Raw genomic sequence first — 23,858 nt, forward strand, 5'->3', positions numbered from 1 at the left:
CTCTATTATAGCTAGCTTTTAAAACCAAACACTTCTTGAGACAGGCATAGATGGCCTGTGGCTGAGACTGGAGCTCTGCTGAAGTGCAGACAGTTTAATAAATAAATAGATTTCTTCACTACCCATAAACAGCCCATTATAACTACTTATATGCTGTTCCACAGAGACCAACAAGTGGATAATTACAGAGGTCAACAGCTGTCATATTAAGTAATTTTATTAACCCAACAGAAAATTAATTGTAAAATATCAGGATTTTTTCTCTTTGGGTAATTTTTCTTCCACTGTTTTGACAGAAATCTTCAATGTCGAAAATTGTTGAGATTACTGGGAGACCTTCAAGATTCAGAAATTAATGTTTCCCTAGCCATATTCAGGTCACTTCTACACTCAGCTATACAGAACATTTACTTTCTCAACTCCAGGCATGTGCAATGTCTCTTATATAAGAGATTTCAACCTTCCTTATTCTTTTTAATATAGATTCCTTTTGTGTTAATCTTTAGACCTCCTATGGGTCTATCATCAGAAGGGCAGCTTTCCACTTTCAGCAATTAAGCTATATCTGTTTGGATGAGTTCTACAAACTAGTGAGATTCATATTTAAATATTCTATCTGCTTGTCAACCTTAATCATTTGGGATAACAACAATGTAATAAAAAAATGTTAGCTCTGCATCACACCTATCTTGTCTTGAACAGAAAGTAAATTACTGTTCTTTCAACACTCTATAGCAAATTAAGTTTAGCTATTTATTTCAAGAGGGTAGTCCAAAGTTCACATATCTTTTTATCTGCTGGCCCTGACATGTATTGGAACAGCCTGTTCTACATCCATATTTCAAGTAGGTGCTTTACATCTTTATTTTCTTTGCTATTCCTGACAACCTAAGGAATGTTTTTCTTTTACATTCCAATATCTCTATTTAAATGCACCATATTTCATCTCTATGTCATGATAAAATTATGCATAATTTTGACAGGCATTTTTTTCAAAGCCTCGCTGCAATTTACATATCTATTTCTCTTTACACAGGCTTTCCCTTTATACTACATTATTTTTCATCTATTACAATTTACACAAGCTTACATAAAGATTGCAAATTGTGGTCATGATCCCGCAAATGTAATAATCATCCCCTTGGTCATCACAAGAAATTGAACCTGAAACCTCAGGGTTCAGAGCATAAGCTTCTATAGTTCAAAGTTGCTTACTATGTGGATCAGGCACATAGGAGCTCATGTCATATAGACTTAATGATGGGCTTCACAGTTATACATGTGCTTAAACTGACATATGTGGGTAACCCAACTGAAGCTAGTGAAGCTACTCACATGCATGTAATTAAGCATGTGCATGTTTGCAGGATGCCTAAGCGACTAATGAGAACAAACCTGCTAATTACATTACTCAGCAAGACCCAAAAGGGTGTCTGAGTTGTGATTCTGGCACATCCAGGCATGAGGATGAAGGCAAAGTTCTAAAACTTGTGAAGATGCAACAAAACTTTAGTACATAAAACATTGTATTGTAATAGGTGAGCCCTGTTAAATATTATTCCAGGACAAAGGGAGAAAAAAAAAAAAGTTAACCTACTTTAGTATTTTCCTATTCTCTTCATTGACTCCATACTCACCTGGAGTGAAGCTCGCTCCATTGTATTTCCATCACCATTGTCACAGATAATTTTGCTTTTTGAATTCTGTACTAGGTGTGATTCTACATTTTGTTCAAATCAATGGATTTATACAAGTGTAAAACTGGGGTAGAAAAATTGCCAATCAGGCCTGGCCCAACAAGTTTTCATTGTGTATCACTCCTGATGTTGCAGTCTTGTTGGGCAGCACACAGAGCATCTGAACGCAACCTGGGCAAAGTGTGGTGCAGAGCCATGTCCCAGTGGTAGTTTCAAAACTGCTATAATCTTTATTCTCGCATCTGATGCGAGTCTCTCAGCCGTGCCAAAAAGAGGCACTTCTGTATGGAACATGGGCCACCTCCCGCTCTCAGATCCCAGCAACACTAGTGCATCAAGAGAAAAATAGAACTTCTGAATAAGCAATATAAAATTATAATTGATAATCAATCCTTTAAATTATTAAAAATATGAAATGACATTAAGAATTTGTGTTTTATGGACACCAGTTAGTGGAAGCATAATGATATTTGTTGTGATCCTGTTTGGCAAATAAAAATTATCTAGATCTGTGGTGGTTTTCCCAGATAGCTCCACCACAATTATTGACCAATCAGACAACACGATTCTTCAATGTTATTTTACATCTGCATTGACATAGAGGCACAAATTTTGTATCTAACTGTTAAGATTGTGATGAGTTTTACTACTAGAAAACAATTCCCACCATCTAAAATTAAATATAAAAAATGAGTATCCTAGAAATCTGTCATATCAGGTGATTCTATAGATTTAGTGTAGCTAAAGACATTTTTCATGCACCAAAATTTAAAATCCTGTCATGCTGAGTACCCTTTCCTCTACTGTACCTCTTGCTGTAAGCCTTAAAACTATTGTTTTCCATTGTTTTCTAGCAAGTTATTTTGTTAATAGCCCTACACAGAGCAGTGACCATTTATACCAAAGTAATATAATCATTTTTGTTAGGAAGCTGCTATGGCTCCAGTTATCTGTTTCCTCACTGATCTTGAGGGACTTAAGCAAGACATACTTGTCCTGAGCTTCTACGCATGGCTGATTTCTAAACTGACCAAGTGCATAACATCAGACTCAAATTGACCAGTGAGGCCACCAACTCTGTGCTAATTATCAGGACTGTTACCACTTCTGTGGTGGATAGAGTTAGGATGGGAGACATCCATCAAGATAAAAAACCACATGTACCTTGCATGAAATTAACGTCCCGCTAGCTGCCAGAAGATGGTGGTAAGTGAAAGAGAAAAGTGAAATTTCTTAAGAGGCCTCATGAAATATTGTGTCCAAGTTAAAATGCCTGAGCAGGATACTAGCATGCATAATAGTCGCAGAAGGACATGAGCTTCAGAAGAGCAGTTGACAGAATTATTGTCTCCTTTCCTTAGAGATGCATACATTATACAGCCCGGAATCAATCACCACTCCAAAATATCGGATCTCTGGAAAAGTTTCTTATAATGCCATAGTCCTCCCCACCCAGGTCCCTTCTCACAGGGGTCAAGGGCTCGTGCTCGCATTCTCCACCGTGTGTAAGGGAACTCAGGCGGGGCTCGTCCCTCGGCAGGGTGGTAGGACACCACACTGCCTCACAACACACTCTGCTGGGTTGGGGAATACCCAGTCTATGGCCCAGACCTTCAGGCTGGGTCCCGCAAGTGATTCGATATAAGCCCAGGCCCTGGGTCAGGGCGGGTCAGCAAAGAAACAGTCAGGGGCTCATGCCCTCAGACAGGAGCTGAGCAAATAGTTCAGTATAAAAGCCCAGGCCCTAGTTTTAGCAACCAGGGGGAGGGGGAGACTGCCACCTGCAAGGTGGGTGGCAGGGGGGATGCAGGCCCATCCACTCCACTGCATCCCAGCCCGGGGTCCTAGCAGCAATCGAAGACCCTCTGCTGTGTCGAGGGGGGGAGGGAAGGCTCTGCGCAGCACTTACCTCATGTGGCTCCCAGAAGTGGCTGGCATGTCCCCCTGGCTCCTAGGTGCAGGAGTGGTCAGGGGGCTCCGCGCGCTGCCCTTATCCACAGGCACCGCTCCCACACCTCCCACTGACCATGGTTCCTGGCCAATGGGAGCTACGGAGTTGGCGCTCGGGACAGTGCCTGTGTGGAGCACCCCTGGCCGTCTCTGCACCTAGCAGCCAGAGGCACAGGCTGGCTGCATCTGGGAGCTGCGTAGAGCTGGCTGCTGTGGCCTACCAGACTTTTAGCAGCCCAGTCAGCACAGCCGCCAGGGTCCCTTTTCGACTGGGCCTTCCTAATGAGCGGATCATCTCTCTGCTCTTTGCCCAGAGTTACCTCATTTCTCACAGCAGCATGGTTTTCATAAAAGCTTCCCCACATGGGTTAAACCCCTTTAAAAAGGAAACGGTTAATGCAGAATGGGAATAGCAGCAACCAGGTCATTATTAAATCCTATTGGTATTTTCCTGCTAGTCTGCCAGAGGTTGCTGGGTCCATATCTCCGCAGTTTAATTCCCCATCTACCCTGTCATGTCCATTTAACAGGAGAAAGCTGAGCAAATGTTCATAAGACACCTTTTAGTGGGGTCAGAGAGAAGAAAGGAGCATGCCAATTAGGCCCCCATGCTCCCCCCTCAAACAAATTTGGGGCAACTACTATTGGTTTTCTGATAGTTTTATCCATTCTAAAAATAAAATTAGAAAGAGTGGCCCCACCCTTTATTAGCAAATGAACAAACATTCTGCAAAACATTCCTGAGGCAATATTTTTTATCAGATTATTCAGCTCGTTGTAAAAGTTATTAGGCTTATTCATCCCATATGCGTGTTGTGCAGAGGGCTGGCATTATGGTCCTTTCTGTTAATCTAAATACCCACTGGCTACTTATAAATTAAACAACTTTTTTTAAAAGTAATACAGAAGTTCATAAGTTATCACAAGAAATAGAGTAAATATTCAACATGGTAGCCATCATAAATATAAAGGGAAGGGTAAACACCTTTAAAATCCCTCCTGGCCAGAGGAAAAACCCTTTCACCTGTAAAGGTTTAAGAAGCTAGGATAACCTCGCTGGCACCTGACCAAAATGACCAATGAGGAGACAAGATACTTTCAAAGCTGGAGGTGGGGGAGAAACAAAGGTTCTCTCTGTCTGTGTGATGCTTTTGCCAGGAACAGAAAAGGAATGGAGTCTTAGAACTTAGTAAGTAAACTAGCTAGATATGTGCTAGATTTGGTTTTGTTTCAATGGCTGATAAAATAAGCTGTGCTGAATGGAATGTATATTCCTGTTTTTGTGTCTTTTTGTAACTTAAGGTTTTGCCTAGAGGGATTCTCTATGTTTTGAATCTAATTACCCTGTAAGGTATATACCATCCTGATTTTACAGAGGTAATTCTTTTACTTTTATTCTTCAATTAAAATTCTTCTTTTAAGAACCTGATTGCTTTTTTCATTGTTCTTAAGATCCAAGGGTTTCGGTCTGTGTTCACCTATGCAAATTGGTGAGGATTTTTATCAAGCCTTCCCCAGGAAAGGGGGTGTACGGTTTGGGGGGATTCTGGGGGAAGAGACGTTTCCAAGCAGGCTCTTTCCCGGTTATATATTTGTGAGATGCTTGGTGGTGGCAGCAATAAAGTCCAAGGGCAAAAGGTAAAATAGTTTGTATCTTGGGGAAGTTTTAACCTAAGCTAGTAAAAATAAGCTTAGGGGGTTTTCATGCAGGTCCCCACATCTGTACCCTAGAGTTCAGAGTGGGGAAGGAACTTGACAGTAGCAAATCATGAGAAACCTCTTGGAGGCTAACAATTTAAAATATATTACAGATCATTTCTCTTATATTTATCTTACAGTGCCATGCAGAGTACAGACACTGAACACCCAGCTAGCACTGGTACAAGTAGCAGTGTACTGAGTCAGTGCTCACATGAGTAGAGTAGGGCATAGGATTCAGGACAGGACAGGACAGAACACTCAAGTAGTGCCTCCCATGTTTACAATGTTATTTTTAGCAGTGTAGTGGCCTGCTGCCAGAGCCTTTCCCCACCACAGTGAAAGATGCCAGCAGCAGGAGGCAGAAGGGAAAGTCCCTGCTTCCCCCTAATCCCTGCTGGAGCCCTTCACTGATGCCTGTAGCTACACACCACAGTGAGTACGGACACAGTTTGCCTTTCACTGCAGCACCTAACTGCATGTTTCCTACAGTCTGACACAAGCGTAGGCAAGAGTAGACAAGGAGAGGTCATACAGCTGTTTTCTTTTGAAGCTCAGAATAAACAATAACTTTATTATAAAAGCTGGCATATGGTTAAATCTGTTCTCTTGTCGCCAGTTTGCTAGTTCTGGCTGGATCTGGTAGAACACTATTGCAACTAATGATTCAAAAGTAGTTTATTGTCTGCATTTTTTTTTCTGTATAAGAATATAGTGTGCTCAAGATATGCATAAATGCTGAACATTTTTGAACAAGCTAGAGAAAGCATATATTGTAGTGTCCGTGCATGCTGTTAATTTAACCCTCCTCCCCCCGCCCCGATGTTGCCAGTGTTCACCAGTGCCCAAGGCGACTCTTTCTGAAGGCAGACACATTCTTTTCAGTGGTATAGCAAGACATATTTCATATGTTTATATACCCATTTAATATGCTTTCTTGATAGATGTACAATATGTCACATGTGTTCAGGCAAAAAGCAAGTAGTTAAACAGCCAAGAGCTTTAGTTTTTAGCAAAATCAACAGAATGATCACCGTCTGTTTCAACACTGCTGATTTCATCAATAAAATAACCACTGTGGGAATATTTGTTTCTACCAAGCATTTTCAGCAAAACAAATCAGGATTCATTTGAGCCATAGTACTTCCAATAAGTTCACAGAATACAAGAGAGAAAATACATCTGAACATAGAACATGATCAGTGTTCACATTTCACTTACCTCAGAAAAAGACTAGTATGGTTTTAATGTACATCATGCACTATGAAAGCCTAGTTGCAGACTTTTTCATACACAGTATCACATATAACTCGTAAATCCAAGAGATGGTGTCTTCAAAACAAGTCTCAAGGTGAAATTCAACATTCAAGAAACAATTTTTTTTCTGTGGAATTGTTAGGTGACAGATTCTCTGGGGTCACGAGGTCAAATACATGTTTTAGCCAAATACAGCCCCGTTTTGGCTAAAAAGATTATTGGGAAGTTATAGGTATGTGTGAGGGGCAGATGGACTGCAAGGAACTAGCTAACGGATTTTATAGATTTCCAAGCCAAGAGCTGCAGTATAAAACAAATATCTAAAGGCTTATATAAAACAAATATCTAAGGGCTTCAAAATCCATGGAAAAGCATATGAATTTTTTTTAAAATACACTTTTCCCCAAAATGAAGTTTGAGATCCTAGAATCACCTTCATGTGCCAGTTAAATACAAAACTCGTATGTGCATTTCCTCATCACTGTTCAGTAACCTGAAAACCATAGCCCCAGACACATTTAGTGCTAATCAGTTTCTGTGGTAACTAGATTTCTAAACAAATTAGAACAAACTTAAAACACAGAAGGCCTCTGATTTGCCTGAAGAGTGCAGGATTACATTGCTAGTTGTATCATAAGCACTGCACACAAAGCATAACTCGATCAGTATCTACAGACAGATGTCATGTTTATGCCTGTGAAAAGTCCAAAACCGAGGAACTTCCTCCATTTCAAAGGTGACAAATATATATACATACACACACACACACACTAGTAAATGTAGCACATCATTTTCTCAAGTTCACCTTCAATAGCCATAGTTTAGAAAAAAGTCATAGTTTGAATAGCTGAATCTCCCATACTACAAAATAAAATTAAGACATCTAATCTTAATTAATAGAGATTACCCATAATTATGTACTACTTTTAAATTTAGATTCTAATGATATATCAGAGAATAATATTTTAGCACTGCTTCTTTAAAATGGAAGCTATAAATATATTTAAAGTCTTCTGTTAAGTCAGGTACAATCAAATCAACTCAGTAAATATATGGCTGATGTTTACGGCTACTGAAAAAATCTAAAGAAGAGTGGCTATTTTAGAAGCACTTTCCTTACAAAATCAATATAGTACTCAGCAGTATGCAAATATATTCAACAGCACCTGAGGAAGTGAGCTAATGATCTTAACTATATTTTAAAAATAAATAACTCAATTGGTAAGTCGATAAACAAGAGTTCCTGTTAATATGGAGATCTTAATATGAGCATATCAAGGGTGGAATTTCATCACTGTTTTATTTTCTGACTAGATCTCTAACTGCATGATGACAAACACACACTGTAGGATGACAAAAAAACCCTCAGTTTCATAGTTCCTAATCTATAAACATACATGATGCTTGAAAGGGAGAAACAATACATGTTAAAGTGATGTATTTGTTAATATAGATGAGTGCTATTCCTTCCCACCTTCAGCATTCTGAACTTGAGAAATACATTCATTTTTCTGACTCAACAACATGCGCATATTTAAGGGAATGTATAGTTTTCACACAAAAAAAAATCTATTTAACCATTTTCCATAAAAAAAGTATCTTTAAAACTACTTGGATTTCAAAATAACAGATGAGAGAGCCTTTGCTATTTGTGTAAGAAAAAGAACATAGTATTACTTGGTATACAATATTATACAGAATTGATTTAAAAACAAGATGTGATCTAGTGCAAGTCACTAGAGCATGGTACACTTCACAAAGATCAGCCAAAAACATTCTTACCTTATTGTACTCAAATGGCAAAGTTTCTCCAGTTTTCAGCTTGCAACTATCTAGCATAGTGGAACAGGAGAGACCAGAACATCTTTTGCTTTACAAAAGGTACCTGCACATCCACAACTAGCCCTTTTGAGATGAAACAGCTAAGCAATACTGTTCACCTCCAGCTGGCAGCAACAGCCTCTTTGCAAATACCACTTGCTTGCTGCTATGAACTGCAGCTACTCAGAATGAAAGTGAGGGGAAAACGTGATGTGTGAATACTGTTGCTTCATAGTTAGCTTCAAAGGATATGACTCATCTCCCCACCTCAAGACACTAAGAACTGCCTTTTCCTCCAACTCTAAATGCTGAATACAGAGAGTACCTAAAATGGGTAGGGCGTATGGGTTTTAAACAAACATAAAAATAAACAGGATCCAAACATTTACCTGTTAAAACATTTATTTTACTATTTAGCATGTTTCCCATACAGAATTCATGTGTGAGATCACACATACCATAGAAATGATCTCACACAGCAAAAGGATCGGTAGAAAAAAAGATATGTTCTGTAATGCTGACCAGATATGTGGTTACAAGCTTGCCAATGTGAATAGTTCCAGTCCGGTATAAAAAGGTAGAAGTCAAACATGCTAAAACTGTTAATGAAAACTAACAAAGTTCTTTTAAAAGTGCCTTTTTTAAAAAAAAAAAACCCAGACTGTAAACATATTTTGCCTTAATATATCCTGAAATGCATTATCATCTCGTGACAGTAAAAACAGTTGTCTCCTCTGAGTCAGAGCTATTTATTTTTTCAACTTTGTCAACATTTCTTCACCTGTTATATGCAGCGCCGTTGTAGATGTGTTGGTCTTAGGATATAAGAGAGAAAGTGGTGAGGTCCAGTAAAAGATATCACCTCACCCACATTGCCTCTCTAATTATCTACATTAAAGTAATTTCAGAGCTAAAACATTAACACTGAAAATAAATTCAAATACCATCAAGAAGATTAACAACATAAATTAAATCTTTCTACCAAGGGAAAAAAAAGACGGATTTTATGCTGATTATGGGGGCATATGAAGGTGGAAAAGAGGGGGTTGGGGAAAAATCCTGAAGGAAAAGAAAGCAAGCAAACAAACATGGATGTTTGGCCGAATATGATGCCATATAGTCATATTAACACAAGCATTCCACTGCTGGATATCATTATCTGCACGTCCCTAGAGCTTGTCCAGTTTTTTGTACTCTTGGTAGGATATTTCATTGATTTCTTTAATCTTCACTCTGGAAAGAATGTACTTTTGTTTCGCAAAAAGAAAAGGAGTACTTGTAGCACCTTAGGGACTAACACATCTAGTTGAGCATAAGCTTTCGTGAGCTACAGCTCACTTCATCGGATGCATGCAGTAGAAAATACAGTGGGGAGATTTGATATACACAGAGAACATGAAACAATGGGTGTTACCATACACACTGTAACAAGAGTGATCAGGTAAGGTGAGCTATTACCAGCCAGGGCGGGAATCTTTTGCAGTGATAATCAAGGTGGGCCATTTCCAGCAGTTGTCAAGAACGGGTGAGAAACAGTGGGGGTGAGAAGGGGGAAATAAACATGGGGAAATAGTTTTACTTTGTGTAATGACCCATCCGCTCCCAGTCTTTATTCAAGCCTAAGTTAATTTTATCCAGTTTGCACATTAATTCCAATTCAGCAGTCTCTCGTTCGGGTCTGTTTCTGAGGTTTTTTTGTTGAAGAATTGCCACTTTTAGGTCTGTAATCGACTGAGCAAAGAGATTGAAGTGTTCTCCAACTGGTTTTTGAATGTTATAATTCTTGACGTCTGATTTGTGTCTATTTATTCTTTTACTTAGAGACTGTCCGGTTTGGCCAATGTACATGGCAGAGGGGCATTGCTGGCACATGATGGCATATTTCACATTGGTAGATGTGCAGGTGGACGAGCTCTGATAGCATGGCTGATGTGATTAGACCCTATGATGGTGTCCCCTGAATAGATATGTGGACACAGTTGGCAACGGGCTTTGTTGCAAGGATAGGTTCCTGGGTTAGTGGGTTCTGTTGTGTGGTGTGTGGTGGCTGGTGAGTATTTGCTTCAGGTTGGGGGGCTGTCTGTAAGCAAGGACTGGCCTGTCTCCCAAGATCTGTCAGAGTGATGGGTCGTCCTTCAGGATAGGTTGTAGATCCTTGATGATGCATTGGAGAGGTTTTAGTTGGGGGCTGAAGGTGATGTCTAGTGGCGTTCTGTTATTTTCTTTGTTGGGCCTGTCCTGTAGTAGGTAACTTCTGGGTACTCTTCTGGCTCTGTCAATCTGTTTCTTCACTTCAGCAGGTGGGTATTGTAGTTGTAAGAATGCTTGATAGAGATCTTGTAGGTGTTTGTCTCTATCTGAGGGGTTGGAGCAAATGCAGTTGTATCGTAGAGCTTGGCTGTAGACAATGGATGGTGTGGTGTGGTCTGGATGAAAGCTGGAGGCATGTAGGTAAGCATAGCGGTCAGTAGGTTTCCAGTATAGGGTGGTGTTTATGTGACCATCATTTATTAGCACCGTAGTGTCCAGGAAGTGGATCTGTTGTGTGGACTGGTCCAGGCTGAGGTTGATGGTGGGATGGAAATTGTTGAAATCATGGTGGAATTCCTCAAGGGCTTCTTTTCCATGGGTCTAGATGATGAAGATGTCATCAATGTAGCGGAAGTAGAGCAGATGCATTAGGGGACAAGAGCTGAGGAAGCGCTGTTCTAAATCAGCCATAAAAACGTTCGCATACTGTGGGGCCATGCGGGTACCCATAGCAGTGCCGCTGACTTGAAGGTATACATTGTCCCCAAATGTGAAATAGTTATGGGTGAGGACAAAGTCACAAAGTTCAGCCACCAGCTTTGCCGTGACATTATTGGGGATACTGTTCCTGATGGCTTGTAGTCCATCTTCGTGTGCAATGTTGGAGTAGAGGGCTTCTACATAGTGGCTAGGATGGTATTTTCAGGAAGATCACCAATGGATTGTAGGAAACTAAATAAATGTGTTAGTCTCTATGGTGCCACAAGTACTCCTTTTCTTTTTGCGGATACAGACTAACATGGCCGCTACTCTGAAACCTGACTTTTGTTTCAGTTTAGTTTGGTGGGCGAGGGAGTGTTTTGTTTTTGTTTTATTAAACAGGTCATTTATGATTTACCATTTGGTTTACATTTATCTTTTAAACAAAATGCAAATTGTGTGTTTGTATCTTAGTGTACTGTCTAGAGAGAACACTGTATCAAATACTTCAGACTCTTAAAATTTATTGCTATCCTTATTTTGCTGAGGGGAAACTGTAGCACATAAAAAAAAAACACTGTGAAACTTGCCGTATGAGTGTGACCATACTTGCATGCAGAGGAAGTGGAGGAAAGAGAGATGCCTTTTACCTTAAAGTATTTCCATTATGTATATTACCCCCTTACTGATAAAGAGCCTGATTCTCCACTTACTTACACTTGTCTAAATGAGGAGTGACGCTGTTGAAATTGATTAATCTGAACTGATGTAAAAAGTGCAAGGAGAATCAGGCTCAATAAATGTCAAATCCTTGCTTTTTTACCTGCTTGGCATAATTCTTGAATGATCTCATACAAGATATTTGGATCTGAGAGCCCAAGAACCACAGGTTAAATGTAAAATATTATCTCTTCTGCAATATGGGTATGCAGAAAATGTGTAAAGTTTATTTTAGACTCTGGCCAAAAATAAAAACACCATTCTGGCTCTGGAATCCCTCAGCACATCTTTTGTCCCAATCTCAACTGTGAAAGAAATGCCACACTAGTTTCTCGATTAAGCATATAATAAGTGACATTCAGAAATGAGTTAATTTCATAAATTGCATCTTCTATTCCTCGTCACAAGCAGCACAAAAAACAGAACTACTTTAAACTTTTAATTTTGAATTGAGTTTTCCTGCTCTCTAAAGTTCATCTCCCTGAAAACTCATAGTCAAGGGTCATCTAAGATAATTGTAAATCGACAGTCTAACAAAACACCCACATTTCTCTTCTGCTCCTCCACTACAGCTGGCACAAGATCAGTGGAATAGCCAGCTGCCTAAGGCAAAAGAATATTTGGTATCAAACCCTAAAGGATTGAACTTCTGCAATTATGAAAAGTTTTTCCACCACACAGATCACTCCATCTTTTTCTCACTTTATTTTGTCTTTTCACTTCAGAAAAAATGAAAGAATAAAATATTCCTCCAGCATTAACTTCATCTCAAGGTGGATTTTAAACTTGGTGTTCCAGTTATGACTGTGAGGCACACACATTTTCCAATTTGCCTAAGGGAGCAAAAATTCTAAAGACATTCCTATATCTGAGACTGCTTTAGGGCACAAGTCGGTCATCATCTTGGCAGATAAAAGTGCGAGTTTCCCTTCCACCAACTATACTACAATGTTACTTCCTTAGAAGCACCTTGTACTGACCATTGCTGGAGATAAGATACCAGACTAAATGTAGCAGCCTGATGGCAATTAATTCCTACCATGTGTTCCTAGGAACTTTAAAAATGAATAAACACACCAAACAACAAGGGAAAGATGCTACATTACTGTTGATTTGGAATGCAAGAATTCCTCTTGCAGGTAAAAATTCATTTTTCTAAACCCGTCATCAATATTTCACTAACAGAATCTGTATAACAATTCCTAACAATACAAACAGCCCTACAATCTTACATTGAATTTCACATCTGCCAAAACAAGTCTAGTAACTCTAATAGCCAAAGAAAACAAAATGTAATTTTTAAGTCTCACCACGGCCTCACTATTTTCCACCCAATAAGAAGACAAGGCTGACTAGCCCCCCCCCCCACCCCCCCGGCAACTCCCACTCCCCTGGACATTAGTCCTCTCTACCTCAAGGGCTTTTGAGATACATTGTCTGATACAGCTGACAAAGATAGTCATGGACCAATAAACGATTTTTTAGGACCTACCTAAATAACTAGTCAAACAGATGGAGCACTTGAGTCTTTGACAGATAGAACTAAAAGGAAACACCCAAAGACACAATGAACATCCAACAAGAACTGTCTTCTTCTGGGTTAGAATAGACACATTTGGTAAGAAGAGAACTTTATTGCTGTCTCCCTTCGCAAACTGTCCCATTAGAGTAATGTATGGAGTTTTGGGTAGTTGAAGGGCCCTCAGCTAAAAATATGGAAACACTGGAAGTAGGAGGAAGTCATCGAAACCAAATTTCAATAACCCAGATCAACCTGTACATTGCAAGCTTAGACTCAGGTTCTCCAAGGCTCATCAAGGTGCCAGTACCAGGTGACCCAGTAACACCAGAGTTGTCCCTTGATGTGGTTGTACATAGTTTCCATATGCAGCGTAGATAAGGTCTTAGCCAGGTTTCCTCACCAGGCTAAAGCCTTAGACATGTCCCCAGAGGAACCCAATGAAAGTTCTGTAACCAAGTCAGAAGACAGTTGGATCATAACCAGGTCCCCTGACTCAGTCATACCATAAATGGGGGTCTCTGCTCTCCAGAAAAAAAACAGTGAGGAGAAAGAGCATATGCACTGCACTTCTCCAGAAAACAAGATGGTGCTTAGAGCTCTCTTGCATGCCTGGATCAGCTGAAGTAGACTGAACTCTTCATGCAGAAAGTTGGGGGAAATATTTCCTTTTGGGCAGGCCCTTTTGTCTACTAGCATATAAAAGCAATTTAGACTCATTCACAAGGAGCACTGACTGGCATGAAATAGGACATTTGCCCTCCCTGGCAGGAGATTTCTCTCCCCATTGACAGAAACTGCAGGAATGATTCCACAGATGCAGGAGAGGACTGGGACTCAGGAGCTCTGGGTTCAGTTTCTGTGAATTCCTCTTTGTGATTTTGGGCATGCCACTTAATCCCTCTGTGCCTCAGGTATCCATCTATAAATGGAGAATAATAATACTCCTCTACCTCATAAGGATGCCATGACCATAAATTCATTTTTTGTGATGCACGCAGATACTATTGTGATGGGACCAACATAAGTATCTACACAGACAGCATTTACTTTTGACCCCTCTATTTACATAAGATACAGCCAAAATGTTGCCAAACATGACTAGAGCTCACAGGTGCGATCAGTTCATCTTAAGTACTGAAACACTCCTCTTACTATTCTCACCTCAAAGCCTCAAAGAATTTTACAAAGAATCTTTCTATACTTGAGAGTAGAAAAACGAGCACCAGATGAAAGCCACAATATAGAGGGAGGAAAGCTGTCTGAAGATATAAAAAATTGGAGCAATACCATTTATTACTGTGGCCTGCCACTCAAAACCCTAAGACAGGAAAACCCATCTCTTCCAGTTTTGCTAGACACTAAGAGACAGATCCCCAGCTATGTCCAAAGTGCACACAGCACAATTCTGGGTAATATAATGTTCAAAGGTGGCTTAAAGAGTAGCTTTAGAGCCTCTAAACCACTAGAGGGTGATCATAATAGCTCTATGCCACCAAAGGATTGCTCTTGCACTGAAGTGATACTCCTTGAGTCAGCTAACATCAGTTTTAGGGCCAGTTTACACTGACAGTGTGGCACAAAATGATCGTGCTACACTGAAAAATATGGTCCAAACAGCTCAGAAAATTGTTTAACAAAGCTTAATAACTTTTCCTGGTAAATTTAATAACAATAGCACTGAAGTTTAGGGTCTAATTTAGTAAATTGTATCTTAGAAACTATGAATTTTAAAATGAGAAATTACTATAGATTGGTATTGCAGATTTGATGAGAGCATCTCTTCAGTGCACTGAACTATCATATTAAATTAATGCAATCATTTTTAGCAACATGATGTAGCACAATATTTGCAAAACTTAATATTTTTAAAACATGTAACAAAATAAAAATATTTTGACCCATGGAGAGCATACTGTATAGACATGAATGAAAAATTGTTTAGTTTTTTCTTTAGTCACCACAACCACATTATTCAACTTTTCCTCTGTGACTCCCTCTCATTTTAATGGGGCAGTATTCAAACAGAATAGTATGGGAAGTCATATTATGTTCCATATATTTCTCACTTTTGAGAAGAATGTGCCTATCTTCTTGGTATCTAAAGACAGATGTAGTTACTTTATGTTTTTGTATTTAAAGCTTTTTCCAATATTTATTTTAAATCCTATATATGGTGCATGAAAGATTTGAAATCTTACTTATTCTGCAAGCTAAATCAGGCCCCTAGCATGTTAAAAAAGTAATAACTCCTGTGAGACAGCAAACAGATAAAGGATATAATATAGCAAGTTGTTTTTTTAAATGTACAGTCTTCACTACATGTACATATTGAGATACAGGAGGGCCAAGGAGCAGTGGTAGAGGGGAAATATATAAACCCTATGCTAATTAAGGTGTGGTTCCCTGTAGACTAGGGAGGGTTGCTACAGGTTAATTGGAGCACCTGAAGTCAATTAAGCCCTGTCAGGAACCTAATAAAACCCCCTGCTTCAGGCAGTCAGGGGAGGAGAAGGAAGGAGAGAGGATTGGAGCTTGGAGGTGCATTGTAAGATTTGAAAGACCAAAGAACGGTATACCCTGCCCAGCAGGGGAGGGAGACTTCCTCCCACAGCATCTAAGGACCAAAGGTTCCCCACCCAATGGGGAAGAGGGTAAGAACCTGCAGGGGTTGAGAGGAGCTGGGGCTCAGAGTGAGGAGCAAATCCAGACCCCTCCCCTGCTTCCCTCCTCTACCACCTTCCCAGGCCACTAGCGGGGAACTCAGCGGCCCAATAGCAGGGGCAAGGGGTGGCATCTTAGCCCCCCTGCCAAGAAATGTGCAGGACCCACCATACTAACGTTGGCCATCTTGCCACAATATTTAGACCAAAACAGACTGTGTGCTAAAATACGTATCTGTATATTTCAGACTATTTTGCTTTTGAAATCAGAATATTCAGTCAGAGTTAAAGGCATAAATAAGTAATCAACTTTGCTTCATTCAAGCAAATAGATTAGAAAATTTAGTAAATCACTGTAGTAACAGGGTTATCTTAACCAGAAATAGTGGAACAACTTCCTTGAGCTAAGCAGGTAGAGGAGCATGGTTCTGTTTGCCTTGAGAAAAGTTTACAGCTTCCTTTGAGAGTCAGTTTTTCAAGGACTTACTGTGTCATTCAAAAGAAAACCAATGTGGTCTCCAGGACTGTTGTAACCTCACATCTCAATTTCCCCATAATGAACCACTGTCACAAGCAAATTGTGAGGCAGCTGCTGCTAGTCCAGGTATGTACAGAATAACATTTCTCAGACCAAGGAAAGGAAAAGAGGGAGTAAACAAAACACTTAAACAATTTAAAACCCACATCAATGTACAGTTGACAGTGAATTTGTGTAATGCAATAAGAATCAAACTAAATGGATAGTCTGTCATTTTAAACTCGAAAAGGAGTTACCCTTTTTCTGCTTCCTTCCCTCAATTTGTTCAAACTTATTTTCCTTCAGTTGATAATACTTGTATCTGAAAACACACTTATACAGGCATACAACTGAAGACTCATTTCTTTATATCAAAAATATGGAGATTACAGAGTTGGTCTCCTGGTAGCAGAAGAATAATTGTAAGTTATAGGTCTAATCTTTCAGAGGTGCTGAGTACTAACAACCCCAGTTAATTAATGGGAAATGCAGGTGAACAGCACTTCTGAAAATCAGGCCCTGTTTGTTCAGGCTCCATAAACACGATCTCTTGGAACAAACTGAGTGAATGCTGATGGAGTAAATGATTACTTCTACAACCAAACAAAATTCTCTTCAGTGAGTTGAGTCTAAACAAAATTTGCCTCAACCTAGTCTCTCCCTTCATTTCCTCCTTCACTCGCCCTCAGATCACTAGTAACCACAGACATTTTCAATGCTTTATGACTGAACTATAGCTCAGGTAACTATAACCACTAAGGATCTATGCCTAAACTGCTAAATGACAAGATAGTTTTATTATTTTATAATGCTAAAAAAACATTGTGAGACTATGCCCCGTATTCTTCATAGAGATATTATAGGATATGATTATGGCATAACTATGATGCATTTTATGCAAAATAGGTCATATGAGATTATATTGAAAAGGTGATGATCTACTGAATATGCTTGTTGGTTTTTTGCATGTATCATTTTGGTATCTGAAGTTAGGAATGTTGTCTATGCATCTATTACAAATGTGTTTGCACTTGGGGAACGCCCACTAGGCAGAATCCAATCCATCTTGATGGCTTGCTGGGAAGGGCCACTAGAGAAAACAGGCCTTAGAAGAAGTTTATCTCCCACCGGGGAACCTTCCTGAGGATGCTACAAACAACCTCTGAGTCATGGCTGCTGTGACCCTACAGGGACATGTGATCAAGTTACCTGGTACTAGACACCATCTTGGAATACGTGTTTTTCCACTGAGCAGGTGTGGGAACCAAGCTTGGAGACAAAGGGCTCCTTTCCTAAGGAAGGGTAGTGACATCATAGTTCTTCACTGACTCCCCACCCAAAGACAACTCTTAAACACCTGAGGAACAAGGACTGAACTGGGGGAGAAGGGCTGGACCCATGCTAGAGGGATTTTTAGCCTGTGAAAGGAATACCTGGGGTTTTAAGTTGCAAGCAAGGGTAGCTAGCCCCTTAAGAATCTCTGCAACCAGCTTAAATCATCATTTACGGTGGGACATTGCTACTCATATCCAATTTCTTTAGTATATTAAGCTTAGATTGTGTTTGTTTGCTAGGTAATAGATCTCTTTGCTATCCCTTATAATCACTTAAAATCTATCTTTTGTAGTTAATAAACTTATTTTTGCTTTATCTAAAACCAGTGCATGGGAGTCATAACTTGAGGCAGAAAGCAGTGTATATGCCTCTCCAGATTGAGGGAGGGGGCGAATTTCATGAGCTTACACCATACAGTTCTCTGGGCAGCGCAAGATGGTATAATTTTAGGTTTACCCTCCAGAGTTGGGTGTGCACTTGAGTAACTGGGCCGTTCCAGAGTTCATCTCAGTATCTGTATGTTGCTGCAGCTGGGTGTGTCCCTACCTGTATGTGTGCTGGAGGGGGCTTGAGGGTTGTCACAGCAGTACAGTGTAAATGGAGCCCAGGTTGGTGGGTCAGGTGGGCTCAGTGGTACCCCAGTTCCAGGTGGCACCCTGGGGGGAACCCGTCACAAACATATTAGCCAAACTGCTACAATAAAGTTCATAACGCCACTCAGTATTTCTCTTTACCTAGCATAGGGACAGTGCATACTTTATTTACATTGCTCCATACACATGCCTATTCCTAATCTACAGGAGCCATTTTTATAGATACTAAATACACCCTCTATACTCATTTAACATAAAGCTCAAGAAGTTAAACTCCAATAAAAAGGTCACTTGTAATAGTATTTTTTGGTGATGTAGATACTTTCATGAAGACTCTGAGGCTACCAAAACACATTCCAAGTAGATCCTGGGCAGTCATTAAAAGTAAGTAATGTTCAATCACTACCAACATGGGGAAAATTGAAACTGGTAATTTACTGTATATGTGAAAGGCTTTCTATCCTATGATCAATCTGCCTTGCCATCCAGTCTCCTGTAAACATACTTCTCACATCAGGCTGCTAAACATTAGAAAAGTCCTTTTAAAGATTCAAGAGATGAGAGTCTCTCCCCTAGATAGCATAGAAGGGCCAGAAACAGCATCGATGAGCTACACCAGCCCTGGATCTGGCTGGAGAATTCTGCTGGCATGGGAACTGAGGAAGACAATCACAGGCTGCATTCCAAGAAGCTCCCTGTAAGTCTGATGCCTGAGGACATGCTGGGTTGTGGCTAGGGATCAGAGGAGAATGTCAGTGGCAGGGCTGCAGCATGTAGTGCTGAGAAGGTGCTAGGGAGTACTGTAAGCCCATAGGGCAATCCACAGAGGCTCCCATAACTTAAGCACTCCTGCCATCCACACCATCCCTCGCATTATTTAAATTATGCCCGTGGCCACTCCAGCCTCCTGATCAGGAAGGAACAAGGGTGGCTTCAAGTTACCTTAGCTCTCTGCCCCGGCCCATAAGTTCTTTGTGTGTCTCAAAGAGGTGCAGCACAGAAACTCACCCAATTTTTTTGGCCTTCCTGGAAGAATTTTAGAAGGACGTATGTTTAGAGTTAAATTAGAAATTAACCCACTCTGCTCGAATATATGGAACAAGGTGCGCCATACAGCAGACCATTAAAGTGGAGATTGTGGATAGATTAGCTTCTGCATCACTTGTATATGAGGAATCACTTTCAAATATGTCAGCTGAAGGACAGTGTTGGGGCAGGCCATAGGAGCGACTACTAAATCCATGGACATGTAGAGGAAAGCAGTTCAGTAACAACTCTAACCAAGGGACTAGAACACTTGCTGCAGAAGGGCTCTAAAACTGTCCTTCCTCTGCCAGTATGCTTGCGGTGGAGCCTATCCTTCTCCAACTCTTCCATCAGCCCACTTATCTATAAGAAATAAGCCTATGAAAAGGTTAACTTGAGTATAATTCCTGTGAAGCTGAGCTGAATCTTTTAAATATTTACAGTATACCTCCACTGTCAATTACTGTACTATATAATAAATCTGTATATACAGAAAACTCTTCAAAAGGTATGGCTGTTTTATTTACAGTGCTAACACCAAATAAGATTTATCCTAAGTACCTAATTCTCTGTGAAACATTCCCCTGCTCTGGTATTTTGGAAAATATATAGTTCTATATATTCTATATATTCATACTAGTTCTGGTCACCTACTACACTCCTAGAGCAAAAGCCTGTTACAAAATTGAATCCACTTGCACTTTGCTAATTTGAGGATATACTTTCACATCCTAGACACAGGGAACACCAAAGTTGAAATGGTACTGATGTCATATTCTAGGGCTCCTGCGTGCTATGATAATACAAATAAATGAAACAAAACACGAGAATAATACATTTTGAAAACAGAAGAAAAGAGTATTTTTCTATAATAAAAGTAAAAAGAACGGTTTTCCATACTGGTAGTTACACTGGAAATACCAAATCCTTCCCCATGAGTAACTTTTATTTCAAGAGTCTTAAAAAAGAAAAACAAATGCAGGCTGTTTATACTAAGGAGGTCTACTAAGACCTTTTGCTTCTATAGCATCTCTCTCTCTTGCACACACACACACACACACCCCCACACCCACCATTTAAAGTATACACTTTTTGGTTCAACTCCATGCAGATGACTAGCATCTGATACGAGAACATAAAAAGAGTGTCATCTGTTTATTCTACACCCTACCACCTGGTAAATGCTCCTAGGTTAAGAAGATGCATATTTTGCTGTTGTTAAAACACCCACTTCCTGTTAATGATTTGCTTTTCACAACAAGATAAATTCAGGAAGTTCAGGCAGCTTGAAATGGGAAAAGTGAAGCTTTAGTACAACCTCTGATTACAGAGGCTTTCAAAATGTGGAGTCACTTAAAATGCAGTTGACCTGCACCTGTAATTTTTGGAGAAAAATATCCAAGCACACAGGTTCATTACTGAAATAATCTAATCAGAAAAGTTATTTTCACTTCTCTCCCTTAAATATTATAAATTCAGGTTTTTTAAGTATTTGCAATTACGTCAGTTTCCAAATTATCTGTATTTAAAATTACAACAGCAAGGCCTTTATACTTCATTTTAACTGAAAAGGTTTAAAAAAACCCAAAAAGACAGCTCTACTTTGTGATCCTATTATTGGAAACTCATCCTCTTCAGTCACTGCAATGTACTGGGTTCTTTTTCTAAAATAGATTCTAAGCATTCCCATAAGGTAATGATGAATAACTTTAGGAATTTTTCTATAAGGTTATTTTTCAGAAATATAATACAGTCTATGGAAAATATACATTAAGTGAAGAAATGTCAATAGATGTTCCCTGTTAATTATGTGATTATAAATGATCTGTGTCTTAAAATTTTATCTTCTCTCCCTTGGAACCAGCAGGAGAGCCAAAAACAAAAAACCCCATACACAACGCAAATTGTGTTAAACATAAACTAAAAAAAATAAAGGGAAAGCAGCATTTTTCTTCTGCATAGTATAGTTTCAAAGCTGTATTAAGTCAATGTTCAGTTGTAAACTTTTGAAAGAACCACCATAATGTTTTGTTCAGAGTTATGAACATTTTAGAGTTACAAACAACCTCCATTCCTGAGGTATTTGTAACTCTGAGATTCTACTGTAATAACTACAATAAAGATGGTATTGAGAGATGGAACAGGGAACATTCTCTCATGGGTTTAGAGAAAAAAGTTTCATGAGCTGAATAAGAATTTAGTTGTGGGTTCTCTAACCAAAGAGCAGATGTTCATTAACTCTTTCAAGAATTTTTTACTATATTAGGGCCAAAAAGAGTGTTTTGCTTGACTAAGGTGGGATGAACTGAAATGGCTATAAGATGAACTTTTACAAGTGATACGGAGAGTCCCAAGGATTGCAAATGAAGTAAATTCTCCAGGAGGGATTGAAAGGGAGCTGAAGCTGGGTTTAGGGTATTGTTGCCCACGAACAGAACCTTTTCCATTTATGATTTTAACACAGACTATTTGACTGCTTCCTGCAGTTTAACAGAATGTCCTTTACTTTTTTTGAACAGTACAGTTCTAAATCTATCAAAATCCTATGGCCCATGCTGTCAAAGTGGAGAGAGTGAAAGTATGGTTGGTAAATCCAACCTCACTACTGGGTCAGTAGATCCTGCTCTGGTATTTGTAGTTGTGTCTTGTTGCAAATAGGTCAATTTCCAGATACCTCACCAGGAGAATATGTCATTCGCTACAGAGTTATTGAGAGATCATTCATGATTATGTACAACTTTGCTAAACTGATCTGCCAATATCTACCTTGCCTTCAAGGTAGAGAGCTATAGAGTAAATCTGGCATACAATACACCAATCCTACAGAGCTAAATCCGCTTTACACAACTGGTTGGAATACACTCCTCCCCCACCCCCCCCCCCGCACGTTAACATAAAACATCACTGTAGTGTTGCCAATAACCACTTGATCCACTCAGCCATATAAATGAGGGACATAGGGCTTAAAAGCCCACCATATCACTCTTCCAGAATGTTGCTATGCACTTTTTCCTCTGAGGAATTCCAGCAACTGTGAATTGTTAAATTCTTGCAATGAATTCCCTAGCCCAGACTGTAGGGATTGAAGGTGACTGGCCAATAGAATGGAGTTGGGGGGGGGGGGTGAATAAGGGGGATAAGGAACACATCCATGAGTAGTATCAATTTCATAAACATAGCTGTATTTGTGACATTGGTTCATCTGGGCATCCTCATGGGAGGGCCTAGCCAAAACCTATCATTTAAAGGTAGACATGGATACCCTAAAATCTCAGATTCACTGAAAGGAACTTTGTGAATACTCAAGGTGCAGAAGATGGGCTAAATGGATTGTTTATAACAGTAATGATCCCCCTTCCACAAAAGCCATAGGTATTTTCAATGCCAAGGTCTAACAATAGGCATCCTGCCAATTCAGAGCCCCAGACTTTTGGTTTTCTATAGATAGAAAGAGGGGATAATGGAGACTATGGTAACTGTGCTGAGTTAGAACTTTATGGTGAAAGAGTTGAGCTTCTCAAGATTTAGAATGGGTCAGTGATGGGATCAGAAAGCACCTAGAATAAAATCCTTTCCCCTGAAATTCCTTGGGAACTATCTCTGTGCCATCCAACTCTAATAGCGAATAAACTTCTGAACTTGTCTGCTACTGTTGGAATTCTTTGGTTTGAAAAGAATACAATGTAGATGCCAATGGTATGGCTTTTTGTAAGGTATTGAGAAATCCCCAGAAGCCTTGCAGGAGACCTGGTGTCTTTCAGTTTCTCTAGAACATTATCTGTTGTAGAGCTAAACAGCCCTTCACCATCAAATGGGAGGTCTTCTATCAAGGTTCATGTTTCCAGAGAAAGTCCAGACAAACATAGCCATGAGTAGTGCCTCAAAGGAATGACGGATGCTACAGCTCTAGAAGCCACATAGGAGGTATTGAAGGACATGCTCAGGAAGTGCTTAGCAACTAAGTGAAAGGCAATGTGGCTCATTGGATAAAGCAATGGACTGGGACAGAAGACCTGGATTCTATTCCCAGTTCTGTGACTGGCCCACTGGGTGACCTTGGCCAAGTCACTGTCTCAGTTTCCCCTTCTTGAAAATAGGGATAACAATATTGTCTTCCTTTGTAAAGTGCTTTGAGCTCTACCAATGAAAGCACTATTATAAGATCTAAGTCTTTATTATTATTATTATTATTATTAACAATTTTTGGTAATTAAGATTTTGACCAGTTCTCTCTGAACTTCTAGCACAGACTGGGCAAAGAGTACAATTTTATTTTATAAGTCATATTGGCATCTGAACATTACCGACTGGTAGTTTGCCACTCGCAGACTC

The 23,858-nt window shown here is 39.7% G+C and overlaps 1 protein-coding gene across 9 annotated transcripts in view; it reads right to left on the reverse strand.

Annotated features, from left to right (window-relative positions):
• MCTP1 (multiple C2 and transmembrane domain containing 1) overlaps positions 1-23,858 on the reverse strand; it is a 441,025-nt gene that overhangs the window by 265,622 nt on the left and 151,545 nt on the right. Inside the window, exon 1 of one of the 9 annotated variants that reach the window (XM_048850948.2) lies at positions 8,385-8,585. The exons of the other annotated variants lie outside the window; for them this stretch is intronic. Coding sequence (XP_048706905.2) covers positions 8,385-8,441 — 57 coding nt within the window. The 5' untranslated portion in view covers positions 8,442-8,585. Of the gene's footprint in view, positions 1-8,384; positions 8,586-23,858 lie in introns of those variants that run through there. 9 annotated transcript variants of the gene reach the window in all.

This window comes from Caretta caretta, chromosome 5 (assembly GCF_965140235.1).
Source record: "Caretta caretta isolate rCarCar2 chromosome 5, rCarCar1.hap1, whole genome shotgun sequence".
Classification (NCBI taxonomy): domain Eukaryota; kingdom Metazoa; phylum Chordata; order Testudines; family Cheloniidae; genus Caretta; species Caretta caretta.